The sequence below is a fragment of the Dermacentor variabilis genome, chromosome 1, assembly GCF_050947875.1.
Source record: "Dermacentor variabilis isolate Ectoservices chromosome 1, ASM5094787v1, whole genome shotgun sequence".
Lineage (NCBI taxonomy): Eukaryota > Metazoa > Arthropoda > Arachnida > Ixodida > Ixodidae > Dermacentor > Dermacentor variabilis.
The window spans coordinates 24,191,801-24,211,236 of NC_134568.1; the positions used below are offsets into that span (position 1 = coordinate 24,191,801).

Genomic DNA, 19,436 nt, shown 5'->3' on the forward strand with positions numbered 1-19,436 from the left:
CAGCCACGTGACCGCAGCAGCATGTATGCCGAGACCTTGTTCCCTGCCCGGTAGTGGCATGTAGCTAAAAGATGCAGGCTTTCTTCCGTGTGCACTTCTGCATAAAGCCGCTCTGCGAGAAAGATGGCATCCGAGAATGCATAGTGATTCAGGCAATGCCATATGGCTGCCTGAACCGGCTCTTGGACTATGATGGCCACTCGTTCTTTTTACACCACAATCCGATCCAGCCTGTCTTCTTGGTGGCGTCCACAATAACACAGAATATGAAAAAATTACTAGTTGAACGTGATTTTGCATGAACACGGACATTCACAACTATCCAACCGTCACAGCCATATTTCAAACCCAACGTTAACAGACTTTCCACTGTACCAGCAGAGGGGAGTCCACGTGTAAGTCGCCTGTCACGGGGCAAGCAGTGACCGTACCGGTGACCTCTTCAGCTTAAGACAAACACAGCTGAGGTCTCAGTAAGGCCGCCTAGAGATCCTTGAATTGTTCTGCAGCGACAGCCTGGACAGGGTGCTGCCCAGAAGATGGAAGTGTGGCGGCTGCAACCGACGACGAGTGAATCCTCGGTCGTCATTTGAGCCGTTGCTCGCGTGCGCCGCCGAACTGCCGTCTGCTCTGGGCTGGGCGAACCTGGTAGGAGAAGAGGAAAGGTAGACCAACTAGCCCAACACTTCTGTGCGATGCGAGTTCTCGGCGGATTTCTTTATTTTAACAAAATCGCGAAAATAATGAATGTATTGTTGTAACAGTTATTTCAATCCAATCATAAAAATACCTTCTTATAGCCTAATGCGTTACAACATGTACAAACTCGGCCATCAATCGTGTTACTACGGAAAAGCAGTTGTATAATGGGCGACGTCGCCCCCATTACTTGCTACACTTAAGCTATTCCTTCATTGTAGAACTCTGTAAAAAATAAACAGTCAGACATGACTTAGTTCTACAGTCTCCCACCAGAGGACGGAAACAAAAACTCAAACCTCAGTTCGATTATTTTTTTACAGAGTTGCTGTTGAAATATCGTTTAGTATATTGCTTTGAAAAAGTCGTAGCAATCTGTTGCACATTTAATAATTATTCGCGTTCATAGTAAGACTGTATTCCTTCGACAACATACCTAGGTACATACATGCGTCTTTGTGCTACGTATGTAAAAAAATAAAGACGAAGAAAAGCCACGTTGCCATTTCATGCGCGAAATGCACCTAAAACGAACACTGTGGCCCACCCACTGGGAGCAAGCAACACACGTTGCTCGAACGCTGCTTATGCAGGCCTCTATAATTGCTGCAGAGAAGTGAAATAGCAAACGGGGGCCCAATAAAGTAAATCTACTCCAATGTGTTCTTGCTCCAATCTCCTGACGTCATATTTACGTAACCGTCGACGTAAGCACTGTTCGGTGACCTATGGCGTTGTTTACAGAGGTCAATGGAAAGCTCTCGTAGTTATAGGCGGTCACATTGGTTTGCTTCTGAAGCGAATACCATTGCCTACCATGACACATTTTTCTTGTCTAATTAGCGGACTGGAGGCGAGGAGTACGTAGAAGTGGAGAGCGTTTCAGTGGGTCCGAGCTAGCGCCGTGATAGTATACAACCGGACGAGGTGGCAGAGCCGTCGTCGGCGATTGGCCCGCTTCGTTTTGCTTAGCATTCGCTTTGTGGTAGAAGAGCGTGGGAACATGCTACGGAAGGGTAAAAATGCCGCTCAAACGAACACTAAGGATAACAAAGGTGGTAGAGCAATGTCGCGCACCCGTGAAAAAAAGCATGCGGATCACAGGGTCGCCAACAAAACCGAATTTCTTCGTAATTAACACGCGTAAACGGAAACTAATGAGTGCACTAGAAAACTCGTAATGCCAAGTTTGGACAGCAGTCTTTAACTTCATTCTGCATTCACAGACACAGGAAGAAATGAGTTTTATCGGTAATCCCTTTTCCGTATAATTTTAGTCACGGGTGTGGGTGCCGAAAGAGCTCGAAAGCATCATCTGCCACTCAAGATATCTTATTATCCATTCCCCACTGCAGCTCCGAGGATCCAGTGCCGTAGGTATCGGCGGGCAACCATCATCTATTCATTTCGGAACGGAGGAGTCTCCAGGTATTTCGAAGAAAAATTAATTTTGTTACGTCACTTCGCAGTGGCGAATTATCGTGGTTTTGTGAGATTCCGTGACTAGCAGGCAAAGTGGGCACAGCCCAAACACATTGAAGCCATAGCGGACGGCTGATGATGAAGAAGCGCAGAATCTGAAATCGGCATTTTTCTTTTGTTCGGTTTAATCAATCATAATACGTCATATGAGTTGAAAAGTTTTCCTGACGTCACGTGTCAGACAAACGAAGGGGGGGTGGTGGCCCCCCCAAAAATCTGACCAATCGTGGAGGCCTGATTGCAGGAATGTAATAGAATAATTTGGAAGTGTGGCGTTATTGCGCCCCCGCATGTTTGGCCCGGTCAGGGCCAAATGAAGCGAAGGCAAGCAAAGCGAAAAAAATGACAAATGGGTGCTAGGCATTCCTATCTAAAAAGGACTCGTCGTACTTGTAAGAGAGATCGCTCTCTCTTAGGTGGGCATTACATTTTTGCGCCTTACCGCCTAAACAATATGCCATTTCATTTAAAAAAGAACCGCATGGACACTTCTGGTCGTGAAAATGTGTTTTTTTAAAAAAAGCGCGGGTAAGAGCAACCTTCGTGCAAAATATTACATTTGAAATACAAGTAGGCGTTTTATACACCGAAACCGACAAAAACGACTCTCACTCACTGAAATGAAGCAGACCTCAAATCACTGAAGATGAGCTCACTTGACCCTTTGGCAAAATCTGAGAGTTTAGGCATCACGCGGGAACAACTGAAGTATCGCAGGCCGTGCTTTGGGATTTGCGGCATACGCCGTCACCTTAAATGCCACTTGGGGGCTCTTATAGAAAAAAAACAACGCAGACAATTACCGGTCAATCATTTCCAACACTGCTATCATAGCCTGATGCTACTCAATTAGAATCAACCTAGCCAAGTTGAAACTTGATTGCGGCTGGGCTGTAAACGGGACATAGAGTGTCACGTGGTTTTGAATACTTTAGTTACGAAGCGACCTCGACGCTTCGGGCGATACGGAGTGGGAGTCAGGGCTCCGTTTTCCATCGGCATCCAGATGTATACATCTGCACGAGGGACTGGTGTCTCAGCTGAGTTTCTTGATTTCTCTCAAGACTAATGAACGGGAAAATCAGTTGCGCAATATTTAGTATACCTGCTATGACACCCAAATAACTCTGAGTGGCGTTCTCCTCGGGGGCGCGTTTTCTTCCACTTTCTGCTGTATCCAATGCGCCAACAGGATACGCTGTGCATGAGGCTGTTGACAAGGCGATGTGAGCCAAGGCACGTCGCCTAGGCTGAGAAACAAGTACGGGTTTCCTTTATCGCTTCGTTCTACAGTCTGTTGGCTAACAACTTTGCTTTTCTTTCGCTCCTTTGAGGACACCATGACAGTGGCTCGTGGCTACCACAAGGCGGTACTTTTACTGCAAGACCATGCTTGACCGCCATATCGTCTAGCGACTACTCTCACGGAAGACTACAGATTGCGAGGCAAAAGTGGCTACAGCGACTTAGGGTTTTCGCGTATTATATCCACGGTAGACCGACAACGCGCTGCAACACTTTCTCCGTGGCTTCATTCTTAAGTTGGTGTGCTCGTTCGTTTTCCTTTCGAAGTATTTACATATCAGTTGTATGATTATGGTATTTCTAAAATAAAAAATAACTATGACGCTTTACGTGCCCAAACAACGATTTGATTATGAGTCACGCCCTAGTGGAGCACTCCGGAAATTTGGACCGCGTGGGTTTCTTTAACGTGCACCTAAATCTAAGTACACGGGTGTTTTCGAATTCCGCCCCCGTCGAAATGCGTCCGCCGTGGGTGGGTTTCGAACCCGCAACCTCATGCTTAGCAGCCCAACACCGTAGCCACTAAGCAATTAAGGCGAGTGTATCCTAATTCTTTTTCTCATCCTGCACGCTTTTATCGGTAACACGTGGTTTCGTACTAATTTTATCGCATCTTTTACTCCTGTGATATTGCGTCTTTTTCATGGTAGGTGTATATGGGTCAGGTGTCAATAGAGAAGTCAAACCGTAAACAAGTCCGCAGCCTCTTGCTTTCATTTTCGCCTTCGCATTTACAAATATTACCAGTGGTGCTGTCATTTTTATGACTCAATACATGCAGATTTCAGAAATATATCGTTCATATATTACTCAGCTACGAACTTCTTGACTTGGTGCAGCTTTTTATTTTGTATCTTTTCTTTCTAAGCTTTCAAGTTTTACGTGACTGGGAGAAAAGGCTGATTATGTGAACCAGAATTTTGCTCTTCACAGTCTGTATATTTATGCATTCTCTCTCTATCTCCTCAAAGCTTTGACTGTAAGGCCAAATTGCCCAGATCTGGGTGCTAACGAACAGGTTGCATGCCCCTCAACAAGCTCCGGCATCGGTTTTTGACGAAACTGCAACAATGCCTTCGCTGAACGTATATCTAACGTTGAAAAATTACGCTACATGATTACCTCAAACAAGCCGAGGCACTACTTCATCTTGACACGTTGGCTTAGAGGAGCATATATGTGACCTAGAATCACGGTGACTCTTACGAGATAAGATGGCGTAAATGTAATAGTAATAAAAGCGGCCGCACATTGACTGCGGTGCTTTAGCTGGACTGGTGTTTTGCTTACCTCGCGTGTAGCCTCCAAAGGCAGCTGCTCGGTCTAGCCACGTCGTGCGTGTCGCCGATGCTCTCAGTCTTGAAGGCGTTCAGCATCGTCGACGTGCACGGCAGCGTGTCACGTGGGTGGATGCGTAGCCTGCAGCCGAAGACGTCGAGGCTGTACTCGACAGAAGGCACGTGGTCGCACTCGATGAACGGGCCACTCATGGTCGCGGGAGCTTCAGCTCCAGGCATACTCGGATCTCGCGCACTGCGTGGGCAACACATGACGACAATGAACACTGATGTTGAACTACACTTTCGTCAAGCAAGGCTCCGAGGAACGCTGCAGCTCGTCTCACAAAACGTGTCCTGCATTATTCTAAGTAACCAGCGCCTTCCGAATCGAAACACTAACGATGTCATCACCCATCCGGGAAGCAGCAAAAATTGTGCTCAATACACATAGTAATGTTGGTTATGGAAATGCAACTGCCATGTATTAAGATACAGCAAAACTTATTCAGACTCATCCCAACCTTACCGAAAAGGTTTTATGGATTGCCAAAGTATTATTCTGCGAGTTTAAACAATTGCTATTTTGCCTTGTGTTGAAAACTTGTTCTTAATGCGCGACCGAAAAGTGCTCAAGGAGCTGTACTCAAGGTTAGCGTTTTTCTATACGATTTTAGTTTTTGAGACACGACTTCATTCCAATCAATAAAGAAATGTACAAAAAATAAAAAAGTGTCCTAACACAATACTTCCCAGGTGCACTGAGATCACTACCTCCATGCACCACTGGCTTTACTGTCAGTTTTTCCTGTCGTTGTTGTGTGTTAAACTTTGGAATTTTTTCATAAAGGGGCAGAAGCCTGAACTTCATCCTTTCATACCCAGCCTTTGTCTATGGGACACAGTGTGGTGTCGGAAAAGCTACCCCTTTTGACGAAAAATGTCTCAATGCACGTTTATTACTTGTTTATTTGCTTTTTTCATTCTTACGCAGTTTGTATTGTAACAGACAGCGGCATCGTATATACACAGGAGCTCTAAATTAGCACGTACCCAAAAATGTTGTTGTATATGTTATTCTCGTGGCTATTATAATTATAATTATAATAATTATTATTATTATTGTTGTTGTTGTTGTTGTTGTTGTTGTTGTTGTTGTTGTTGTTGTTGTTGTTGTTGTTGTTGTTTGCAACCTTGCTAAGTTCTGGGCCCATAGGCTGGAACCGTTCCTGAATCAATACTATCCAACGAAGTGATGTCTAGCTGTGAGGAGAGTTTAAATCAGCTGGTAAACCTAAACTACGCAGGAACGAATGGATACGTAAAAATGATAGACGCTATATTCAGGTGTACATTATACGAGCTTCCCAATTTGCGGACGGGTTCTCGTTGGCGCATTAGTGTTCTTCTCTCCTTCTCCAGGTTTTTTGTAAAAGAATAGCAATAATTGCCCTTTCGGCGGGCTTTATCTTCCTTCTGCCAGACTAGTGCCGATACGAGACATTGCCGAATTCGCAAAAATCCATTCGATGCCTTTGCTCTGGCTTGGGACCTGAAGATTAAGCGATGAAATTCGTTGTATTTACGGCATATAGCGGAATACGACCGACTGAGTTAGACCACATGTTCATTTGAAGGATAAACGAGTTTAAAAACTATTTCAAATGCGTTCATTAATATGTTTAGCACAAAGTTTACGAATTGTCTCTGCAGCAAAAAATTTCTTGCTTTTTTGTATGCTGTTCCTGTTAGCACGGGTACCTGAAACGGATAAATATGCCCTGTGAATTTGTAGCGTATGTTAAGTTGTTACAGTATTTACGATTGGTTTGCATTAGTCCAACTCACAAATTAGCGGTGTTTTACAGAGCGGTTTATAAAATATAATCTTGCTAAGGTGTTGGGCTGCTGAGCACGAGGTCGCGGGATCGAATCCCGGCCACGGCGGCGGCATTTCGAAGGGGGCGAAATGCGAAAACACCCGTGTGCTTAGATTTAGGTGCACCTTAAAGAACCCCAGGTGGTCCAAATTTCCGGAGTCCTGCACTACGGCGTGCCTCATAATCAAAGTGGTTTTGGCATGTAAAACCCCAAATATTATTATTATATTAAAATATAATCTTTTATGCGCTTTATGTTTATCAGCGTTTACGTAACTTTCACGTTCGGCGATGTCGTTCTTTTGTTTTTTTTGGAGTTAGACTTGTAATTGATTTTTCTGAATTTACCATTAACTACTTAAAGGAAGAATCCTCCTCAGAGAGTCCGGAGATTCAAATGTTTTTCAATAAAACGCAACAAACATTAAATTCGGTATATTGCATGCAAAGCAAAATATATTCTCCGTTCCATTGAATTTCGCTTGGTTCTCCTCTAGTTAAACTTACTCTAACGGAATGGAGGATTTCTGCAGGGACAATAGCGTAGACACCTCGAATTATATAAAGCAAGGTGACATGAAGCAGCTACGCATCGTCGTTAAGTTTGCGAGGCATATGACGTTTTGCCAGCGGCAATGCATCGAGGATAAACGAAATTCTGCGCTTTCACGTGCCATAATTGCGATCTGATTATAAGGCACGCCGTAGTGCAAAAAACTACAGATCTACAGATGAATTCTACAGTCTACAGATTAACTTAAACCACCTGGAGATTTTCGCCGAGCGCCCAATGCACAGTACACGGGTGTTTCTTCATTTCGCCCCCACTGAAATTCGGCTGCCGCGTCCGGGATTTGATTCCACTACCTCGTGCTTAAAGCACAACACCAAAGTCAATAAGCAACCACGGCTGGTGAAAGCGCCGAGGATAGAACGCACGTCAACGTTACGGCTAATCAACAACAGACGTGTCAAAGCAGCAACATTCGTGGAAGTTGCATACTCTTCCTCGGTAATTGAGCACGATAAACGCATAGTTGCAGATGCTGAATAACCGCACATAGATGTGTCGGCTAGTCATGCGAGAGACTAACTTAAGGTGGCATATAATGAATTCGCTTAATAATCATCAGGACATCTAAACATTGCGCTCCGCTGGAATATGAACGTAAGCGTGCAATGTTCGCGGCTGCCGACGCATTTCATTTCTTTAAATATCGTAAATGTTCTAATATTAAGCGTATTGCTATGAAAGTGAATTCATTCCAACCATATAAAAACCGTCTGTTAGTTTAACGTGTTACAACGTATACAATCTCGCCCATCGATCGTGTTATTGCGCAATACCAGTTGAATAATGCGCTACATGGCCAATTGCTATATGACAGGTATTCCTGATTTGTACTACTCTCTACTACTCAAAACGTTACACACTGTCTTTCTTTTCTTTAGGTGGCACAACAAGCCGTCCGCGGGATTTTCACGACAGTACAGAAATAAAATTTGTCTGTCGACTGAGAGATTCGCAGCGGTCCTGATATTTGATTTAGATAACACCGAATTGATCGTTACCTCTGCATGAGTTGGAGCACGGTGAACGTCGAGGGTACCACCGTCTTTTGCCAGGCTCCATGCGCGGTCCATGGTACTTGCATGGTGTTACACTGAGCCACGATGTCCTTGACGCCCATGTCATTCGGTGGGTACCACTCGGCCCTCGGGAACAGCCTGCTGGGATGTCCTGTGTGGCTGCCGCAAGTGCGTTCATCGACCTTGGACCACGGCTTGACCACAAGGTTCCGATTGTCTGGGAGGACGTCCTGGATGGCCAGGTTACTGAACGCGTAAGACACGTCATCCTTGGCCCCATCTCCAAGAGCGTCGAGTGAAATCGAGGAAGGTGTTTTGCGGGATGGCGTCTCTTCCCACATGGTTGACAGGCAGTCTCGGAGGAGACGGTGAATTTCGATGCCGCCAGGTACACCGATCCCCATGACAGGTAGTAGGACGATGCCGTTCCTTCCTGCGATGGTTCTAAGTGCGTCCGCCACGATTAACTGCGTGTTCGAAAGCGCGCGAGAGATTTTCCTTTGTCGCGTGGGCCTCGCGTGCCAGCGCGCGAGAGAGTCGCCTCCGTGTCGTTCTTCTTTTTCCTCTCTTCCATTCCTAAACCTTTAGCGAGTCATTGCACTTTTAGTCTAATAGGCTGTATTTTGGCCTACTCGCGAGCTCTAGCGGTGACTGAAATCAGCTGAATTAAGAGTGTGTCAAAACCGGCCGCCAGAAAAAAAAAAAAGTGTAGGGGGGCGATACAATGGGCGCGCATGTTGAATATTCGGATTTGCATATTGAAAGACATGTAAAACGCTGAAATACTTTTATGAGACAACCGCTGTACAGATTTGGGCAAAATTTGTGGCATTTAGTAGATAAAGTTACAGGCTATCTTGTTCAGGAAGCGCAATTGTCAAATTATGGCTGTGCATATTTCTAGAAATGATTGATAAGAACCGCTAATTCTCCAGCAAAAACAGACAACACACTTCTATTAAGCGCATCTCTCAGGCACATAAAGCGGGCAAACGGTATGTGTGAGATCACAGTCTACGTGAAATTGTTACAATGCTTACAAGTGTGTTGCGAAAGTCATCGTAAAAAATAGTAGTACAGTTCAGAAAGGTGTGTCATAGATCACGTTTATGTGCTCTAGCCGTATTATTGGGTGTAGTTTAGTGATTGGTAATATTGTCTGTCATTGCAGAATTCCAGAGTTGTAAACATGTCGCTTGGCTTTGTTGTATTTTGATAATATCTCACAAAATTGATATTACCTTTTTCTTTGAAATTCAACAAACCGCATCGAAATTACTGGTGTAGTTGCCGAGTAAAAAGAAATCTGGCAGTTACGCACGAGGCGAAGCATCGATTGCGATAGCAAATTACTATAGGCCGCTATACGGAGGTAGGATAGTACTTTTATCGGCAGTAAACTTGTAAACATTCGCGTATTGACTTAATTCACAAGGATGCTTTTATGCGCGCACAGGGAAACATGAACACATCTCACTCGTTGACCGCGGACACTCGCTGTCAAAATGTTGGCGTCACGAAGAGCGGCATACGCCAAAGGAGCGAGAAAGCGCGAGCAGAAGTGCGGACGAAGGGCTCCGTCGACTACGGCCGCTCGAGCACAAGTTGGATTCGACGGTCTTGGCTTCTAGCGGGAATCAACAGCACTCGACGAACGGACACCGAGGATGTCAACTTTTCCAAGGTGGGCCCTCGTTTGCCCACGGTTCTTAGACTTTGAAGTGTTCGATGTGCTGCATGGTCAGCTAAGCCTAAGGTTCGGCATAGCGACATAGCGGCATAGCGACGCGCCTGACGGTCTTACATCCGACCACTCGATCCAGTTCATAACCTAGGAATACGACTGGCAAGTGGTGCTTACAGAACATCATATGCCCAGAGCTTATCCGTTTAATTTAATGAACCTCCTTTACAGCATCGCAGAGCGCTACTTTTTCCTACATTCTCAAAATGCAGTACTCACCAAAACATATACGCTACAACCTCTTCGCACAGTGCAGCTAACGCTTACACTACACAAACCAGAACTCTTCTTCTGCGATAGGATGAATACTGTCAAGTCTATGACATTCCTCATGTGCTCCTTAAGGTTGCTAAAAGGCCACGACGACTACCACCGTAGTGCGAATTCATACATATAAAGGCTGGGGCATCGGTACCTCCAAAGAAAAATGACACCCCGCTCGAACATATCATATAAGAATTCCGCGCTCATCAGGACAAATGTCAAAATTACATGGAATTATACGCTGATGCCTCCAAAACGAAAGAATAATACGCTGGTGTGGATGCTGTAACGGAACATTATGAAAAAAGTATTCGATTACCACAGCATGCCTCTGTCTACACAGCCGAAGTCTACGTAATATCTTCTGTAGTTAAAAAGATCATCGCTGGCAAACACGAAAACACAGTCATATACACTAATTCGTTAAGCACACTGAAGACTGTAGATGTGAAATCCGTATGTGAACCCCTGTTAGGGGATATTTTAAACATAGTGACTACAAACAAATACGGCAGATCAATTAGGTTTTGCTGAGTACTAAGCCATGTTGGCATACAGGGGAATGGAGCAGCGGATAGATGCGCATCAATGGCAGCGTACAAAGACAACGAACACAACGCTTCCGTGTATAGATAGTATCACTGCGATTAGGAAGGCCCAGAGGTCAAAATGGCAACACGAATGGGACCATTGTATAAGCAACGAGCTACGTCTTACTAAACCACTAATTGGCGAGTGGAAGTCGTGCAGTCACCAACAATGGTTGTATGAGGTGATCTTGTGTCGACTTTGGATTGGACACACACATCTTACACACAATTTTTTCCTTCGAAAAGAAAGCCCGTGGACTTGCGAAAAAATGCCATGAACCTTTTTCAGTGATTCACATCCTTATGACATGTCCATAGTTTGAAACACACAGACGGAAGCTTTTACTCAACTTATATAATTTACATATACCTTTACACCCTGTCTTATTACTGGCAGAAGAGCCGCTACTGCCATTTACTAACTTGTTTTACTTTTTAGAGACAACTCGTTATATACATAAAATAATAATGTAAGGCTCGTCTATCTGTTTTATCGTTGCGTTTTCTACATTGTTGTGACTGGCGCAGCATTACCTGAGTAGTCTTTGCGCCATTAAACCCAAACTAACCCCAGTTGAAAATGACAACAGAGCTTGCCCTCAGTACTACAGAAATTTGTTGTACAACGCGATTTTTCTGTAGTAACTACAGATTCCGGATGGAGCAACAGACTTTTCTGATGTACATTAGACATTTCTTGTGGTGACTACAGAAGTACACTCTGTCGTATGTCTGTATTTAGAACAGAAAGCCGCAGCTCTACAACAGATTTTCGTAGTACTAAAGAAAAATTTGTCATCACAACAGGCACTCTGTTGTACCTACAGAAATGTTCCTGAAGTAACCCGACAATCTTCAGTAGTGCTAGAGAAAGCTGTTGAAATACTACGGAAACCTATTGTGGCAACAGGCCCCCAATTGTCACAACAGAAGTGTTCCTGAAGTAATGCGACCAACTTCTGTTGTACTGCAGAAAAAAGGTTGTTATACGACAGAAAGCTATCGTCGCAACGTGTACCCTATGATGACAACAGAAGTGCACTGAAATTATGGGATGCGACAAGCTTCTGTAGTGCCCAGTTGAAAAAGACAACAGGAATTCCTGTCGCAACTACAGAAATTTATGTTGTACGACCGAAGTTCCCGACGTTTCTGTAGTTGCGACAGACATTTCTGACGTTACGACAGAAATTCTGATGTCGCAACAGAAGCATTCTGTCACGAAGACCAAGAGTTCTGAAGTCGCAACAGAAACGTTCTGTCGTGACAACAACAGTTCTGAAGTCGGAACAACAGCTTTTCATCGTTACAGCGACTCTGAGTTTACGACATGAATTCTCACGTCGCAACAGAAACATTCGGTCGCGACGGCCAAGAGTTCTGAAGTCCCAACAGAAGCGCTTTCCGTCGCGGCCCTTTAATATTGTATCTCTATTTTGCATCGGTGGTATACACTGTACTTTTCTCTTGCGCGGTATTCAATCGTGCTTCTCTGTAGCCGGCAATGCTGACAGCGCCGACACCGGCATTGAAGTCGCCGTGGCCAATTGCTTTAATTATGCCGCGACGACGCAGCACCAACAACGCCCTACTGGCCTCCTCAAAATCGGCCGCTGATCAAAATCATACCATCTCCGGGAATGGCTGCGTGTCCGTTTTGTTTTATTTGGTAAGATGTGGCACACAGGCCTGTGGACTTACATGTGCGATTACACTGGCACAAGTAATTTCCCAGAAATATTACACAAAGCTGCTTCTCTCGGGTCTCATTAATCTGGTACAGCGCTGCCGTGAGAAGCCAGTATGTTGTCAGAATGAAGACTCATCCACGAGTGTTTACGTAGCTATTTTGCATTGAACACATGAATTATATGCACGCTCAAAAGTGTAAAGAGTGAGAGACAACTCTCGAAATTAGCAGTAACGACCCTAACAATGTCCCCGGTCACCGCTGTCTATTTCTGAATTTCTTATTCAATATGGATATCGTACAGGCAAAATCAATGTTCTAGCACTCCACGATATACCTATCGATGGTAACAATACTTTTGCTCTTCTAGAGATGCGGCAGTTGACGCGGTGGAGTGAAAGCGCATCTTGGCTTGTAAAATACAAATGCACACTAAGAAAAAAAAGAGTATCTCTTACTCTTTTCGAAGAGTCTGGACTCGCCAAGTATACGACACACTTTGCGGGAGACATCCGAACTCTCTTTCGGCAGAGAGTCCCGAGACTATCTGTGCTCGATACAAGGTGGTTACGTGACTCCACACACAGTAGTCATGCACACTCTCTTGTAGTAGTCTCCTAACCTTCTCAAAAGGGTTACACGACTACTGCTGAGGGAGTCCGTTAACTATTCTGCATGAGTCAGACTCAAGATAAAGGGTCACATGACCACTGCTGAAGGATTCGGGTAACTATTCTTGATGAGTCTGATGACTCCAGCAGTGTGTGTCAAGTTACCCTTAGTGCGTGGTGCAGGACTCTTGCAAATAGATAAAATAACTAATCCATGTAAGTCGTTTGACTCTCAGATGGCAGTGTCGAGCCGCTGTTCAAAATGTGTCACCAACTTTTGCTGTAAGTACACACGACTATGGCTAGTTCTCAAGATGACTACTGTGCAAAGACAACATATAAGAAAGAACCCATAACAAACTTTCCAAAAAGGACGTGGCAGGTTAGCAACAAAAAGTTAACATTTCATCACCCTTTGTTGTCTTCTGGAAAATTCAAATGTATTAGTCAGCACAGAATCACCATGAAAGCAAGACAGTTCTCATTACTATTAAACTGGAATCAATAGCCAACCAAGCAAAACAGTCTTAAATAAACATCCAATATGTAGCCTGCAGGTGCATATGCATGACACTGCAATGCAACTCGGAACCATAATGAGACCCCAAAATATTATGTAACTCATGTAGAAGTTCAAGTCAGCACTGCACAAGTCTCTAATGTCAAAACATTTATAAGTTAAAACTATTTCACTGTTCTTCGAGACGTGTTTTTATTTAGAACTTACGACTTAACATTTTAAGCAAGTAAGCTACACATAACAAATAAAAAAGGCCGCACTTATGTAAAAAGGAGACCCAGATAATCAAGTGCAATAACAACAATATTCTAACTTAGATTACATAATCTATGCGTTATACTATGCTTGCTGAAAACAACTGGTTGGCGATCGATAATCCAATCTAACAGTAAGAACAGCTGTCTTACCTTATGGTACTCTTGTTGTCACTTTTTCCCCCACAACTTGTGCATGTTAGAGTCAGTTGAAAATTGATCTGAAAAATACCACATTAAAAAGTTGTGCATCAATTTTATTGTCATACAACGTGCAACAGTGTGTAAAAGCTTCACAACAGATATTACAAAAATAAATACAGCAAAAGTTATACTAATTGTTTATTTATGTTGACAAACATACTTTTCCAAGACGAAGTATAATAGCTGACACAGACAATTTCACAGATTGCAATAACCACTAATACAAAACTTGCCATAATGCAAACACGCTGACAAAATATGTAGCACACATAGCTGTATTTTCTTACGGCAACGATAGCACATGAATAATGCGGACAATGGAGGAAGCAGAACACATAAACAAACTATACCCAGCTGCATGCATGCAGCTGTAACAATACACATGGTGCACCAAGGTCCAAAAGAAACAAAGAGGAAGATGTGAGGAAGGCTTCTTTTACTCATCACAAGCTATCCTGTAATAGCAGATTATGCAGTGGCTGTAATCTACCCTCAGCACATACGTAAATAAGTTACATTAGGTGCCACATTTACAAATCACTCATACAATGTTCTTGTGATTGTCCTTATTCCTATTTTTAACTTGGAAAGCATGACTGAGTTACGTAAAGCCTCCCTACAGCTTGGCACATATTCAGAAAGAAGTGTTTCTATAAACATTCGAGGTCATGCAAGGATGACCGACACATACCTCTTTTAATTCTTTTGTTTTTGTCTTTATGATTATCTACCACAGTAGTCTTTTGTAGAGTGAAACACATCCAGATAATACACTGTGGGCAACGAAGTGTGAATACCCATTCTTGATTTCTACCTTTCTCTGGTGTCCCGCTAAGGCAAGATTGGTGCAAAAAATTGTCTTCCCAATGTATGCGTTCCCACAAAACAAAACAGGAGCAGATAATAAGCCACATTAATGGTGCGTGAAATAAAACATCTGTTCTTAACTTACCACTGCCATTCCAATCTGGTGCGATTTTCTGCTTAGTTGTGTACTCTAGCACAGGTGCTATGCAGTTCACTTGGTGCCCAAAGCAACTCTCACACCGTAGCAGTATGTCAATTTTGTTTTTCAATTTCTAAGCGAAACTCTGGCTATGGGGGACAATTGCAAACTTATAGTTTTGCTTTGTATCTTCATAATGTTGTAGAGCTGGGTAGAAAGCAAGAACAGATATTTATACTTTGGGTTGCCACTGTGCATTGCATGGATATGTTTCAATGAATGATAAAACTACTTGGTAAATAAACATATGAAAGATAAGAGAATTAAGCTCGAAGTCTACCATATCAGTAACTGGGAATTTTATGTGTAATTGAAATTTTGTGATTCCCAGTGATGAAACAGTTTTGACAATATGTGCCAAGGCAACTAAGTCACTCATGCTCACAAAGGAAACAAAATAAAAACAAGCAAGATTGCAAGAAGTTCCAACTTGCAACCTAAAGTGAGACACCTCACATGACTGACATGTATTTACTGAGCATAAATTACATCTAGCGCATAATCTGCTTGTACAAGATGACGAACTATGAGTTACTGTTGCTTTCTCTCTGGGGCATTTGGCTCTTTTGAACACATGCACACTGTGTGGCACAGCTGCGTGGATGTAGCTGGGCACAGCTGTTATTAAGCATCAGTCTGTTTTTATGGTCCAGTACTATTACCGTTGTAATTTATAATTAGCAAATAGCCTAACTATTGTGTTGATCAGCTCCATTTTAAACAACACATACTGACAGATTTCCCTGTTTATCGCTAACAAAGAGATGGGTACATCATTTCAGATTTCGAAAAACAGCTGTGGAACAGAACAAATGCTGAAGACAGAAAATCTACAATGACCAGTACCTTTTTTTATTAAATGCCATGTACTAGCTCTTTCTGCAATGAATACCATTATTACCAAAATTGTAGCCTGAAAAAATAATTGGGAAATGTTTACAAAAGTGAGAGACATTAGAACTGTATGTGAATTTCAAATGTCTTCTTAAACAAGATCATAATAATTGAAGTTTCATTAATTTCAGCAGAATGCTGACATCCCATTATTGAAACTAGTCAGTGCTGAAGGTATTGTTAGTTTGTAGGAGTCCTCAGAGTGGCAGCTCTGAAATATTTGTCACCATACTTGGTGGAACATGCTTTGCTCTTTCAGATATTACTTTGCCAAAAAGCCTTCTGTAAGCCTTGTGGGATAATTCTGTGTGGAAGAGAAATCTATTTGATCATTACTTTGTGGGTATATGTATTTCAGAACTGGTGCTAGTCTGAGTTCTTACAAAGTAGACGTTATTGAGTACTGTAATTCTAATGCCTGCCACTGCTATAAATTTCTGTTAGTGAAAATTGTCGCACTGTCATGAAGCAGTTATGTTCAATAATTAGTGGCAGTCACCGCTGAAACACTCAGTACAAAACACAAAATAAATATATGGAGTCAAAATTTAAATGTCCAACAAAGTCACGTCTCAAGTCTACATTTCACAGAGCTGTCTTTTTTTCTGTTAGTGTGACAATACCAATTGCACATTCACAAACGTTTTACTATTGCACTTCTGGCAAATGCAGGAAAATTCATCGTCTTTAACTGAAGCCCTTGGGAAGACAGCCCAGATTCGCTTCGATAAGAGGACTTGCCTTAAGCTTTGCGTCGCTATGTTGTAGGTCACTGTAGCAAGGGGAACGTTCTGCTGATTGAATATTACTTGAAATATTTTTTATTATTTGTACTAGAGGTTTGAAAAGAGACCCAATTGTAGAGTTCTTCATGCAGATTTCATATGTTCCATTAGTTTTTTGTTTAGCTGCTTCTTGAGTTATGTCCTACACAATGGCAAAATACATAGTGATATTTGCGGGCCCTTTTTTGTGTATTAAATTTTCACAAAAAGCAGTGTGCTGCACCTAACTCAGCTCCCTGTAGACTGCAAGGTGCCGATATCTATTCAAACAGCACGTAAAGTTACTAGAAGTATGCAAGATTAGTAGGCAGGCAGGCAGGCCTGCCTACTAATCTTGCATACCTCTCATGTACCCTGAAAAAAAATTATTGAGAATACTTCCATAATTTTTTTCTCACAATAGCATGAGAATGACCTTGTGCACTTATAATTGTCCTATACAAATTAAATTTGGCATACATACTCTTCAGGATAAGCAAAATACCAATATCTAATTGAAATTGCAATCTGGAGAAAATTATTTAAAGTGGCCTAATATTTTTTTGCGTAGTTCCAGTAATTGTACAAGCTGTTCGGATAGATATCGCCACTTTGCGGTATACAACTAGCTAAATAAGATACAGCATGAAACTATTTGCGAAGCTTTTATACACAAGTGCCCATAAAAATATATTGCCACTATGTAGGACATAACTAAAGAACACCATCTACACAAAAACCAATGACAATTCAAATCTACATAAAACTCCCTATGAATGGCAGTACATCCAAATTTCTAGTACAAATAATTTAAAAAAGTTGTTTCGAGGAGCATTTCCCCTTAATAGTGGGTGTCAGTGTTTCTACCAAAGGATTACAAAAATGCCTTGAGGCATACCATAGGGAGTTTTATAAATAGCACACGCACGCATCTGCCTAAAAAGCCCCATGCCCTGCTTGCATTCCTTAGACATTTTGCTGCATTCTGTTGTATGTCACGGTTTGCATCCCTTAACACCGAGGGTGCAAAACCAAAAAACACTTAATTTTTAGCCTGTAAAGGGGTTGTATGCGAATGGGGGCAGCCAACTCTAGCATGAGAATAAACAAATATTTGTTCTCGCATTAATGAAACCAGTCAAAATATAATCTCGCAAATCTGGAAATGAATGCACAAAGAACCTTGCTGATTGTTACATTAGTGTCCCGAACAAGATCTTTTGATGTTTATAATTCCTAGTTTAATTCACTTTCCTCTAGTAACTGGGCTCTGACCTAGAATACTCAGTGTAGGAGACTAACCCAGGCCTGGAAGCCAATATTTAAATCTGAAATAGACATTCATCCTCCGACCACATGGCACTGCTACATCATCAGAAGAAGCATGCATCCATGGACATATAGTCTGTAAAATTATTTTTACATGATCTGTAACGTTACTCTTGCACTAACAAATTCTGAAAATTAGGAAATACATCTGCTATTTAAAGCACTGCTGCAAACCCATGTGTTTGAGAAATGCAATACTCAAAAGGTGTAATACAACCAATGTGTGCATAAAACCTACGCTGCCTTTGACATTCGTCAGTGTGGCAAATAAGCACCGAGAAATGCCAAGGGTATCATAGCTTTCATGTCTCAAACCTTGTATGCGAGTACCAGTATCTTTGCAGTGAAAGGAAGTCACATTATTACCAGACTTATGAGGGGAACCCATGTTTAGTTCAATATATTCTTTCTTGTGCTCCTATATCTTTGAGTTTTTCAAAAATAACGGGTGCTTGAAATAAGTACTCTATAGTGCTCTTAAATTTATCCTGCACCGGAGCCCGTGTTATGTTACATTTCTTGAACACATTGCAGTGCTGTAGATTATCAAAGGAAGAAAAAATGCCGTAAGTTCGCATTTTAGCCTTCTGTACAACAAGAAATAAGAACCTATCAATTACATCCACAAGTACAAAAGAACTACGAGAAACGGGGCTTAATGGCAGGTACACATTAGAATAGCAGGAGCTGATGGTGAGAATTCTAAGAGAAAGGAACTATTAAGAACTATATACTAAAGACACATATGAATTATAATAACAGAAATATTTGCAAAGAATTTGAAGAGACAAATAGAATGTCTGTTAAAATCACTCCACCCCAACATTCATCCATGGTTCGATAAGTGATCACAGCCGGTGATGCTGTTTGGATAGATGGGAGGTGAGGCACAGCTGTGAAATAGGTAGCACATGTAGAGGGGTCACGAAAGGTTGCACGCTGGTTGCCTTGATCTCCGGACTCCCTCGACCCTGATGCGATGAGCCTGGTTATACGTCGTTCGCAAGAGGCCTGGCCCGAGTGTGCGGCATGGCTTGGGTAAAATTTCGAGGCAACCTGGAAAACACAGATAAATATATTTAGCACCAAAATATTCTGTATCATAGGGCAAATCTGAAGTTTACCATCTGCACATAGCAGATGATGAAAACAGACACAAGTCACCAGACTCAAGGTATATAAATGTGCAAAAGTGGAAATGAATGTGAAGAGCTGCTTATAGGATGGAATCCTTCATTTTGTCTTTTGTGGATCAATAATAGTATCTTAACATAAAGTCAAGTGTACATGACCGTCCCTATTTGTGTAAGTAGGCTATTCCATGCAAGCT

The 19,436-nt window shown here is 42.4% G+C and overlaps 1 protein-coding gene and 1 pseudogene across 1 annotated transcript; one reads left to right on the forward strand and one right to left on the reverse strand.

The window, feature by feature from the left end:
* The window catches only part of LOC142575878 (uncharacterized), a 142,189-nt pseudogene that overhangs the window by 69,805 nt on the left and 52,948 nt on the right, over positions 1-19,436 (forward strand).
* On the reverse strand, positions 461-8,735 carry LOC142575840 (uncharacterized). The gene is made up of 3 exons (XM_075685542.1): positions 8,219-8,735; positions 4,780-5,022; positions 461-645 (listed from the first exon to the last, which is right to left on the reverse strand). The coding sequence occupies exons 1-3, from the start codon at positions 8,638-8,640 to the stop codon at positions 471-473; spliced, it is 840 nt and encodes a 279-aa protein (XP_075541657.1). The 5' UTR covers positions 8,641-8,735; the 3' UTR covers positions 461-470.